At 44.8% G+C, this 11,853-nt stretch overlaps 1 protein-coding gene across 5 annotated transcripts; it reads left to right on the plus strand.

Moving 5' to 3' along the window:
- The first annotated feature begins 769 nt into the window (after positions 1 to 769).
- On the plus strand, positions 770 to 11,299 carry HSBP1L1 (heat shock factor binding protein 1 like 1). Of its 5 annotated transcripts, none has more exons than XM_025931414.2 (4): positions 770 to 966; positions 1,968 to 2,034; positions 3,022 to 3,116; positions 10,782 to 11,299. In XM_025931414.2, the coding sequence occupies exons 1-4, from the start codon at positions 916 to 918 to the stop codon at positions 10,800 to 10,802; spliced, it is 234 nt and encodes a 77-aa protein (XP_025787199.1). In that variant the 5' UTR covers positions 770 to 915; the 3' UTR covers positions 10,803 to 11,299. The 5 variants fall into 5 exon arrangements, with proteins under 5 accessions (XP_025787199.1, XP_086539433.1, XP_086539429.1 ...); XM_086683307.1 differs by lacking the exon at positions 10,782 to 11,299 and adding an exon at positions 5,623 to 6,706; XM_086683303.1 differs by lacking the exon at positions 10,782 to 11,299 and adding an exon at positions 3,613 to 3,854.
- The last annotated feature ends 554 nt before the right edge of the window (positions 11,300 to 11,853 follow it).

Here is an 11,853-nt window from a genome sequence, read left to right on the forward strand (position 1 = left end):
CTGCACCCTGCACATGGTTATGGGCTAAGATGATAAATGGCAGGGGCGCCTGGGGGGGCTCAGTTGGTGAAGCGTCAGACTCTTGATTTCAGCTCAGGTCATGATCTCACGGGTTTTGTGGGTTTGGCCCCTCGTGGGGCTCTGTTGACAGAGGGGAGTCTGCTGGGGATTCTCTCTCTTCCCCTCCCCTGCTCGCACTCCCTCTCTCAAAGTAAAAAATTAAAGATGGTAAATTTTATACTGTGTATACTTTGTCATAATAGTAAAAAGATGAGGCTCACTCTCTAGCTACCCTCTTCCGTCTCTGACGCAATGAAAACAAAGCAAACCAGTCCTGCGCAGGGGAAGCCGTCAAACTGGACGAGCTACCTTTTCCCTGCACGGGGTCTCCCCTCCCTACCCCCCCCCCCCCGGGGGTGGGGGCTGACTGCCGGGCTGGAGCGGCCACCTCCCCAAGCCCTCACCTCCCCGGGCCTCCTCCCAGGACCTGACGCCGGTACCCAGGGTGCCCGGCGCGGACAGCCACGCCCTGCCCAGGGATTCCCTTCTGGGCCCTTTTCCAGCGTCCGGGGGTCAGGAGTACGAACATCCAGGCTCTTCCAGTATTTGTCTCCGAAGCCCGAGCATCTCTGCAGCCGCCGCAGTCATCGCTGCCGGGATCTGTGTGGGTGAGGTGCTGCCCATCCGCCACAGCCACAGCCACCTTCCCTCCCCCCCCCCCCCCCCCCCCCGTCCCACCTGGACCACCTGCCACCCCCCACCCACCTGGACCACCTGCCCCCAACCCCGACCCACCTGGACCACCTGCCCCCCCTCCCCACGACCCACCTGGACCACCTGCCCCCACCCCGACCCACCTGGACCACCTGCCCCCCTCCCCCCCACGACCCACCTGGACCACCCGGATCACCCGACATGGACGCGCGGAGCCCCAAAGCCCCGGGCGGGGACGCGCTGCGGGACGCGGTGAGTGGGGCCCCCCTCCCCTCTTCCGCGTCCCTCCTCACCCTCCTCACCGTCTGGGCGCCGCACCTCCTCCCGGACTGTGCGTCCCCCACCCCCCCATGGGGCGCAAACCCTTCGTGCCACCCCCCTTCCCGCTTCCGGTTCGCCGGGAGGAGCTCCCGGAGCAGGAGCGCCAGGCTGCGGGTCAGGAAGCGACTTCAAACGCAAGTCTGTCTTCTTGAAGAGAATTTGTTAGATGTTATACATACTTGAGGCTACATTTTCTTGACAAAAGTGAAACAGAAACACCAAACCCTCCGAAGGGAAACTGCTCCCGATAAGGCCGCAGCACCTTCATACGCACGTGCGGGTTGCGCACTGATACCCGTCTCTGTATTCTCATCTCCAAAATGGGGACAGAGACAGGTGCGGGGAGGCAATTATCCCTGGTTCCGGATTTCACTTGGTAAGCCACAAGGAGGCAATATGCAAATATGGCTTGCCGTCACCAACAATACCGATACTCGCTTATGGCCTGGTCAACAAATCCTGCCCATCCCACCCCAGCTGGTAACTACCCCAGAGTGCAGGGGAGACGTGAGGCCCACGTGTGCTCTGGATGGCTGCTTCAGCTCTACTTAGGAATTCTTTGAGGGACTCAAGGTTATTAAGGCATTCTCCTATACTTTCTCTCGGACATTTGATAGTTTCAGTGCTTACATTCAGGTGTATGATGATTTGGAGTTAATTTTGGGGTATGGTGTGAAGTACCTCTGCTTATTTAGTTAGTTATGTGTTTGGCTATCTCATTGTCCCAGCACTGTTTTCAAAAGATTTTCCTTCGCCTTTGAATAGAAAGCTCTGGGCACCTTGTCCAAAATCTAACTAATTAACTAACTAACTAACTAACTAACTAACTAACTAACTATATATTTATATGGAGGTTCTATTCCATGATGCTAAAAGGCCCTACATCAAGAGTAAATACTATATTCAATTGTCTTATGGTTCATTTTTTTCAGGCAGAAAACCTATTTCAGGAACTTCAAGAACATTTTCAAGCTCTAACTGCAACTCTGAACCTCAGAAATATCCTTTCTATCTAATAACAAATACTATAATGCTTTTGAACTGTAATATTATCAAGGAATATCTTTTGTCTGCTATTATGGATAATTGTTGACCTACGATGTCCTGGTGTTTACACTGTGCCTTTCCATGATACCCTGGTGTATTAACTACCACTCACAGGTAATTACTTCCTGCTTGGCCATACGGGGCATTTTGTATGAGAGCAATACGATACAAGGACGCAATGCACAATACTACCCAGTGGGGCTTTCTGAGCCTACAGACTACTAAATCTGAGTAGTCTGCTGAATAACATCTATGCACTTCCACGGAATCAGAAACTTGCAAACATCACATGGAATGTCTTCAACCGAGGATACCATATATGGCTCTCCTGACCTTTGTTTTGTTTGGTTTTGCAACTTCAGCAGCCGTTTTAAGACATGAATTCAAACAGAATTAGAGTAAAATGTTTGTTTCCAGTTTGAGCAAATCCAGATAAGCTGTAATATCGGTCCTAAGACTTAGAGCGCTAGAGCTCACTTTACTAATTGAATTCATTCCATAGAAATTGTTTAAAAAAGGGGCGCCTGGGTGGCTCAGTCGGTTCAGCATCCGCTTGCGGCTCAGGTCATGATCTCACGTCTGTAGGTTCAAGCCCCCTGTGGGGCTCTGTGCTGACAGCTCAGAGCCTGGAGCCTGCTTCGGATTCTGTATCTCCCTCTCTCTCTCTCAAAAATAAACATTTTAAAAAATTAAAAAAGAAAAAAGAACTGAGCTTACAATTCAGAGGTTAAAGACACACTCCAAAAACCTCAGGGGAATAGTTAATTTGCACTGACCGTAAGGTATTAGTACGCGTAGTCTTTGAATCCCTCGTTTTAAGTGTTGCACTGCCAGGGCATTTTATCAATAGGCTCGATGAGTAGCTGCAATCTGAAGGATCTCTCAGGACTTTCTGGCTGGTGCTCTGTACCCTGTGTAAAATTGTCCTTAACATTGTACTGGAAGAAATGGGAAATCGCATCGAAGATTTACAGAAGAATGTGAATGACTTAATGGTGCAAGCTGGGATTGAAAATTCTATTAAAGAACAAATGGTAAGGCCATTATTAGGAAACTAAATATGTTTGTCTTTTGCATATCTTTTGATTGCTTTCATCTTGAAAAATACAATCCCGTATTTGTTCACTGTGGGGATTATTGCCTCTGTACTTCATGGAAAATCTTCAGGAATAATAAGACATTTACAAATGCTCTTTTCTATTTTTTTTTTTTTCAACGTTTATTTATTTTTGGGACAGAGAGAGACAGAGCATGAATGGGGGAGGGGCAGAGAGAGAGGGAGACACAGAATCGGAAACAGGCTCCAGGCTCTGAGCCATCAGCCCAGAGCCTGACGTGGGGCTCGAACTCACGGACCGCGAGATCGTGACCTGGCTGAAGTCGGACGCTTAACCGACTGCGCCACCCAGGCGCCCCTCAAATGCTCTTTTCTAAATAGACTAAGAGAAACACTCCTTGTCATAGTTCCTTAAAAAGTGTACAGTTTATTTAAAAAAAATTTTTTAATGTTTATCTATTCTTGAGAGATAGAGACAGAGCACAAGCAGGGGAGGGGCAAAGAAAGACACAGAACCTGAAGCAGGCTCCAGGCTCGGAGCCATCAGCACAGAGCCCAACGCAGGGCTCGAACCCACAGACTGCAAGATCATGACCTGAGCAGAAGTCGGACACCCAACTGACTGAGTCACCCAGGCGCCCCAAAAAGTGTACAGTTTAAATGACAAGCTCTACTATTTAAAAAATGGATGTTATTAAAGTGCTTTTCACAACCACCCCTCAAATTAGTCTTCTATCAAAACACAAATCATGATGAATTGGAGACTGGAGATTATAACGTAGTTTCTGTTTCAGACAATATATTTATATAACCATTTGAAGAAGACATACGGGCATTAAGCCCTCAACCCGTTTCTCAGTGGTTCATGGGCCGTCCATCCTGGCCTCCCACAATGCAAACCTTTCCAGTGGAATGTTGCATTTAATCTTGAAGATGCAAGGAAATGCTTGGCTTCAGGTCTCAGACTGGATCTGTATCCATGTGCTATATGTGGAGGTTCGCAACTTCATTAAGATACTTATGTCTATTTTATTCTGATAGATAAGAATAATAGATTATTCTCATTGAACAATTAGGTGTCTTTGTTTCCCTTGTTTTACTGTCTCTTTTATAATTATCCTAAGTCAGCTGGCAAATGATCCCCACTTAATCCTGCTAAATCAGGGCCAGTTCACCTATCAGCGACTTACAAATACCCACATCTGGTATCCTGGTAACAAAGGTAATCGTAACCTGCGTCCTGCTGCCACCATAAAACGCTGTAGAGGACGCTCTGTCTCTGAGGTGAAGACATAGCTTCAATCAGGCTCCCTCGACGGGGCCCACCAGTCCTGAGGCGGGCGAGGAGGCCCTCCCCCGCCCCCCTGCAGGGCTGACTGAGTGAGGAGAGGAGAGCCTCAGGGCAGGAAGCCCTGTGCCCAGAAGAGATCTGGCACACTGCAGGCATGGGATGGCAGCCAGGTGACCAGGTCCCTGCCCTCCATCACTCAGATCTAGCTGCTGTTTTAAATTTGGTCAAAACCACTAAATATTAGGCATCAAGTTAAATGATCAAGTAGGTGTGGAAACCTCACTACGTGATGTGCACGCAGCCTGAGAGAAGGTCAGATCTCCAAGTGTGTTTAAAAGTGGTACTGCCTTCTAAATGAAAAGACCTAAACAGACTGAGATGTTTGCACAAATCTGTACTTGTTGGTTGTGCTTGGTCGCACTAGGTCAGGGTTAACACAGGACCGGCTTGCGCTGTAAATCTCAGGGATTGTGCACACCCCTTAAACCTGTGTTCCAGTTGTGGGGAACCCAAGATGTTAAAAACTACTGTTCTATATTCCGATAGATCTGGTACTTTGTCGGTCTCCCCATTAAATGACGTTGTAACACCTTTCCCGCAATTACTTGGGCACAGATAGGCGGTGAGTGTGTGGGCGGAGTGGGTGGAGGGAGCAGGGTGCTTCCCTCTGGGGTACTGTGTGCTCAGTCGCCGCGGTGGAATACTGATGCAGGAGTCACGTTTCGGTAAGAGAACGTGCAGTTTATTCACCTGCAGTTGTGAATCCACACTGACTCCATCCGTCAAACATGAAAAATTTGTGGTTTTCTATACACTCAATTTTTCCTATCCACAAAATGTTTTAATAATTAAGGGAAATTGGGGCACTTGGGTGGCTCCGTCAGTTGAGCCCCTGACTTCGGCTCAGGTCATGATCTCACAGTTTGTTAGTTTGAGCCCCATGCGGGTCTCTGTGCTGACAGCTCAGAGCCTGGAGCCTGCTTCGGGTTCTGTGTCTCCCTCTCTCTCTGCCTCTCTCCTACTTGTGCTCTCTCTGTCTCTCTCTCTCAAAAATAAATAAACATTAAAATTTTTTTTAAAAAATTACAGGAAATTAAGGTATTTTATTGAAAGCTTTGGAGTCCAGGTTATTTAACCGTGCATTAATTGGTATATAAATCAACCATTACCTCTTTCAAATTTTTTCTTACAGACCTGAAGACTTGAAAATATGATAAAGTCAAAGTTGTACTTTTTGAATGACAATTTGCGTAGTATGTGTTCTGGTTTTTACTATTTAATTTAAAAATTCATTTTAATGAAGTGAAAGATTAAAAGAACAATGCAATAAGAACATAGTTTAGAAGGCGATTAACCACTTGACCCAGATGGTTCTAAAATGGCAGAACATGTTTCAACGCATACCTAGTATTTACAAGTCATGGGAGGGAAGCATAAGCTATATCAGGTCAGCTCTTGTTCCTGAATTAAGTTCTAGGTAGATCTTTTTAAAAAAATCATAAGCTGTTTTGTGATTGAGATTTCTTTTTCAATACCTGCATTCCAACTCAGCTTTTCCAGTCATATGGTCCTCTGTCTAGTCCAAACACATCCTGATAGCAATGTTCTCCAAACCGAACAAAACCCAGGAAAACAGCCCGCCTCGTCCCAGGTCACCCTTGCCCACTCTGCTCCTAAGGAGGTGGTCACCAAGAAGAAGCACAAAGATCACAGTTCAGCTTATTCTGTAGGTTATATGGAGACGTTTTCAAATAATTATCCAATTTGCCTCTCTGAGCCAAAGTCAAGCAGAACAGGGTCGGTAATAGGCTCTCGTTGTAAAAATACCACGATTCCTGCACATGAGATAGATTTTATTCTTCATACAAAAGTCAAAACCACCCATAATTCTACAATTTAAATTGAATTAGCCACTGTAAACATTTTTCTGTACGTACAATTCTATACACGGTTGATGATGTTGTTTATAATCTCATATCCTGTTCTCTTCATATCATAAACATTTTTCCATCTGAAAATTTCACACACTTCTTATATATATATTTTTTTATGGCTGACTACTATTCTATCATATGGATGTAATAATTTAACCATTTCCTTGACTGTTCCTTGGACATTGACGATATTTCCCACCATCTTGCTACTATAAATAATGCTGTAAGGAACACTGTTACCGTGAATTCTCTGCATGTCTCATTAGGGTCAGAAGTGTGACTGAAGACCGAGTACATTAGTCAAATGCATTTAAGAAATGAAGCATCATTTTATACTCCCAACAGTGGTGTATGTCTTTCCTTTTTTAATCCAAAGTTTTAAAATGGCATCATTTAAGTTCAGTATTCTGGGGCGCCTGGGTGGCTGTCGGTTAAGCGTCCGACTTCAGCTCAGGTCATGATCTCACGGTTCATGGGTTTGAGCCCCACGTTGGGCTCTGTGCTGACAGCTCAGAGCCTGGAGCCCGTTTCAGATTCTACGTCTCCTTCTCTCTCTGCCCCTCCCCACTCGCGCTCTGTCTCCCTCTGTCTCAAAAATAAATAAACATTTAAAAAAATTTTTTAATTGAGTATTCTTGGGGACTTAAGATCATGATAGTTCTATTGGATTATGTGAAAAATCCCAAAGCATTTTAGCTGCTATTATAATTTTAGCAGAAACTAAAGTAGATATTTGAATTGAAGTAAACCAAACAGATTTGAGTCCTCATTAATAACATAGATCACAATTCAAAATCCAGGATTTTTAAGAGATTAAAGTAGGTAGAAAAGAAAACTTCTATTAGTTATTAACTAAATAAAAACACGAGGGGCACCTGACTGGCTCAGTTGGTAAAGCATGTGACTCTTGACCTCGAGGTCGTGAGTTCAAGCTCTACATTGGGCATGGAGCCTACTTAAAAAATAAAATAAAAACAGTAATACTGTCCAAAAAATACTAACTTCTTTGTGGATCCTCTTTAACCGTCTGACATTAAACATCTCAATGATTCATTCAAACCTTTAGAGAGATTATTCGACATTTTAGAATATCATACCTGTTTCAACATGTTCCTAACATTTTTGCAAAGGATTGCTATTCTCCAGCACCCTGTTACATATATTTAAAAGAAATCAAATGCTTCCATAAGGAAAAAGGGGGACGTAGCACATGGGTTTACACGTGCTTAACCATGCTTATTCCAATCTAAACTTGATTGATACGGAACTTCAGTAGCAAGCAGTTTATTCATAGAATACTTAAGTGAAATGTTGCGAATTCAGTATCAAATGCTGTATTCATATACTTGCAATTTAAAACTCATTTAACACAAAATTTTTGAACTTATGAGAACACCAAGCTTAATAATAAAGGGCTAACTTTGTAAAATTTTTTTTTTTCAACGTTTTTTATTTATTTTTGGGACAGAGAGAGACAGAGCATGAACGGGGGAGGGGCAGAGAGAGAGGGAGACACAGAATCGGAAACAGGCTCCAGGCTCTGAGCCATCAGCCCAGAGCCCGACACGGGGCTCGAACTCACGGACCGCGAGATCGTGACCTGGCTGAAGTCGGACGCTTAACCGACTGCGCCACCCAGGCGCCCCAAGGGCTAACTTTGTAAGGCAGCATTTCCGGATGCAATTGTCTGAAGGTTTAATTCTCACATTTAATTTCCTTTTTGTTTTTTAAAGTTTATTTACTTATTTTTGAGAGAGAGAAAGCACAAGTCGGGGAGGGGCAGAGAGGGAGGAAGAGAGACAATCCCAAGCAGGCTCTCTGCTGTCAGCACTGAGGTGGATTCAGGGCTCAAACACACAAACCATGTGATCATGACCTGAACCAAAGTCAGAAGCTGAACTCACCGAGCCACTCAGGCGCCCCTAATTTCCTTTCTTTACAACTATGGTCTCTTGCCTGACCTATCACCATAGACTTTTTTAAAATATATTTTTAAAATTTTTATTTATTTTTGAGAGATAGAGCAGAGTCCGGGAGGGGCAGAGAGAGGGAAACACAGAATCTGAAGCAGGCTCCAGGCTCTGAGCTGTCAGCACAGAGCCGGATGCGGGGCCTGACCCCACGAACTGTGAGATCATGACCTGAGCTGAAGTTGGACGCTTAACCGACTGAGCTACCCAGGCGCCCCTAAATATTTTTTAAAATGTTTATATTTGAGAGAGAGCACAGAAGGGGGGGAAGAGAGAGGGACTCAGAGGATCTGAAAAAGGCTCTGTCTCTCTCAAAAATAAACAGACATTAAAAAAATTTAAAAAAAGGAAAAGAAAAGAAAAGAAAAGAAACCTGGTGAGGCCACGAACACATCCTATATTTTAACTGAGCAGCTTGAGAAACGACATTTAGGGTGCAGATTTTAGAAATATCAGTGGTGTGGTTTTAGAGTAGTTGTAGCTTTCTGAGCAACTCCTCTCTCCTCTGCATAGGATCAGAAGTTAGAAAAAGGCAGTCTAGGGACCCACACGTAACAATCTACCGCAAACACACAAGGTTGCTGGTTGTTTTAATGTTTCGGATCTTTGGAATGTCTGAGGACTGTATGTAAATGACATCATACCATAGTATCCTGCGCCCAGCTTCTCCAGTCAGTAGTTTCAAATTCATCTATGTTGATGTGTGTAGCTCTACTTGAGTCACTAACTGCTGTGTAATAGCCTTCTGAATTGTTTTGCACTGACAGTACTGTTTCCAAATTATACTGCAATAAACACTCTTGCGTATCTCTTCTGTGTCAGTTTCCCTGGGGTACTTGATTACTTACTGGGTCCCTGAATATATTCTGTACTTTCTAGGCTTGTTGCCTCTGTGTCAGCTGCCACGACTAATTCCTGGACTTTGCATAAAAACCATCCTGGGGAGGATGGGAAACAGAAATCATTCAGATTCAGAGAACCAAGGGTACTGGTATACTTTCTGCACTAGCTAATTTCAACTTGAATAAAACAACCTGGTGCAGTGATGAGGCACGTTTCGGTAGCCATGAAGATCTAGGTTTGAATTCATGCCCTGGGTAAGGAGTTGTAACTTTGGGCAACCTAAGCTTTAATTTCCTTCTCTACAAACTATCCACCTTGCAGGTGGTTGGCAAATGGTTTGCAAATCACTTAGCTCTGGGCAAGGTAAACAGTAGGTACATAATGATAAGATATAAACTTGGAATGAAGAGACCAAACTATTATAAATTCAACTATATTGCAGTCACAAAGCACTTCCAGTGAAAAAGATAGTTATTAAAGTCAAATGTGAATGAACTTATTACAACTTATAAATACAAGTTTACAGCAAGTACAGAGTAAGTTTACAAATGTGGAGTGTAATTTTTTTGCTTATTTTTTTGTTAATAGCAATAAAGCTTTATCAATAAGACATAATTCACATGTTATGCAATTCACCCAGTCAACACACACACTTCATTGGTTTTGGTATATTCACAGATGTGTACAACCATCACAGTTTTAGAACGCTTTCATCATCTCAAGAAGAAACCCCATTCCCATTAGCTACCACTGCACCCCCTCCCCTCCTCCTAGTTTCAAGCACCCACTAATCTACTTTCTGTCCCTACGCCTAGTCTGGATATTTCCTATGAATGGAATCACACAATACGTAGCATCTAGCCTCTTTCCCTTACCCTGACGTTTTCAGGGTTCACCATGTTGTAGCCCACGTCAGTAGTTTACTTGTGACCAACTAATACTCCATTGCATGGCTATGCCATATTTTGTCTATCCATTCTTCAGTTGATGGCCACACAAGTTGTTTCCCCATTTTGGCGATCATGAATAACGCTGCCACCAATGTTCTGTCCAAGGTCCTGTGTGGCCATACGTGTTCGTTCTCTTGGGCATATAGGCAAGACTGATATTTCTGGGTCAAATGGTAATTCCCGATTTTATTGGGGAACTGTCAAACTGGTTTCCAAAGTGGCTGCAGCGTTCCACCTCTCCACCAGCAGTGCACGAGGGCTCCAACGCCTCCATGTCCTTGACCTTGAATCTACTCGTCCTTGACCACACATGTAGTAATCTGACCCTTTGAATCTACTCACAGCCATCCTAGTGGGCATGAAGTGGCATCTCCTGGCTTTGATTTGCATTTCCTTGATGAGTAATGACAGCGAGCTCTTCCTAGGATTGTTGGCTGTTCTATCTTGGATACACGTCCGAAGTAGAATACTGTCTATTATGTCAGGTACTTGGGGTCGTGCTGATGTTCCCACCAGCCCCTCGTTTGATATGGGATCATACACCCTATTCTGCAAATGGGCAAGTTTAGGCTGGAGGAATGAAGCTGAGGATTTGCATTTGAGTTTTAAATCCATTTAAAGCACACTTCCTTTGTACTTGTGTTCCAACCACAGTCAATCTGGTCACAGCAGTGAGGGCCCAGCAGGCACCATCCAAAGACACTATTCCAAGACATGGGACAGCAGACACTACCACCCCCACACTCCAGAGACAACGGAGCTCCAGGAGGCCACTTGCCACAGTAAGCGGCAGAGCCTGGCGGTGAAACCAGACAGGGCTGCAGGGTGTGGCCCTGGCTCCCCACAAGATGTTCCTGGGAATATCCTAACCACCCACCCATCAACATGCTGCTGGGGTGAGAGACACTCAACACTGTGATAAGGAAACCAGCTGCATGTACTGAAGAGCTGTGGTTTCTACAGAAAATACAGCCTGCTGAAGTTCGTTAGATACAATGTTTGGAGGAATAAGAAGCGACTTCTTGGGGCGCCTGGGTGGCTCAGTCGGTTGGGCATCCGACTTCGGCTCAGGTCATGATCTCACGATCCGTGAGTTCAAGCCCCGCGTCGGGCTCTGTGCTGACAGCTCGGAGCCTGGAGCCCGTTTCAGATTTTGTGTCTCCCTCTCTCTCTGCCCCTCCCCTGTTCATGCTCTCTCTCTGTCTCAAAAATAAAAATGTTAAAAAAAAAATTAAAAAAAAAAAAAGAAACGACTTCTTACTCTTTACATTTAAAAGGAAAATAAGACTTATTATTTTATTGCACTGCTTTTATAGCCAGAAGACTAAAAAATACTTTTTCCCTCAAGTGTCTATTCTTTCTGAACTCAAGCCTTTGGACTCTGTTGTGGGTTGAATTGTGACCCCCATAAATTCCTATGAGTTCTACCCCCAGTACAATGTGCCCTTAGTTGCAGATGGGGTCATCACAGATGTAATTAGTTAAGATGAGGTCATGCTGGGGAAGGGTGGCCCTCATCCAATGACCAGTGTCCCTGTAAGAAGGGGAAATCTGGACACAGACCCGCACACAGGAAGGAGGCCCCGTGAAGATCCGGGTGAAGCGTCAAGCCAAAGATTGCCAGAAACTACAGAATCTGGGGGAGGGGCAGGGAACAGATTCTCCATCACAGCCCCAAAGACCCCAGCCCGAGCACGCCTGGATCTGGAGTCCTAGCCGGCAGGAT

The sequence above is a fragment of the Puma concolor genome, chromosome D3, assembly GCF_028749965.1.
Source record: "Puma concolor isolate L17-30 chromosome D3, mPumCon1.1.hap2, whole genome shotgun sequence".
NCBI classification, from domain to species: Eukaryota; Metazoa; Chordata; class Mammalia; order Carnivora; family Felidae; genus Puma; species Puma concolor.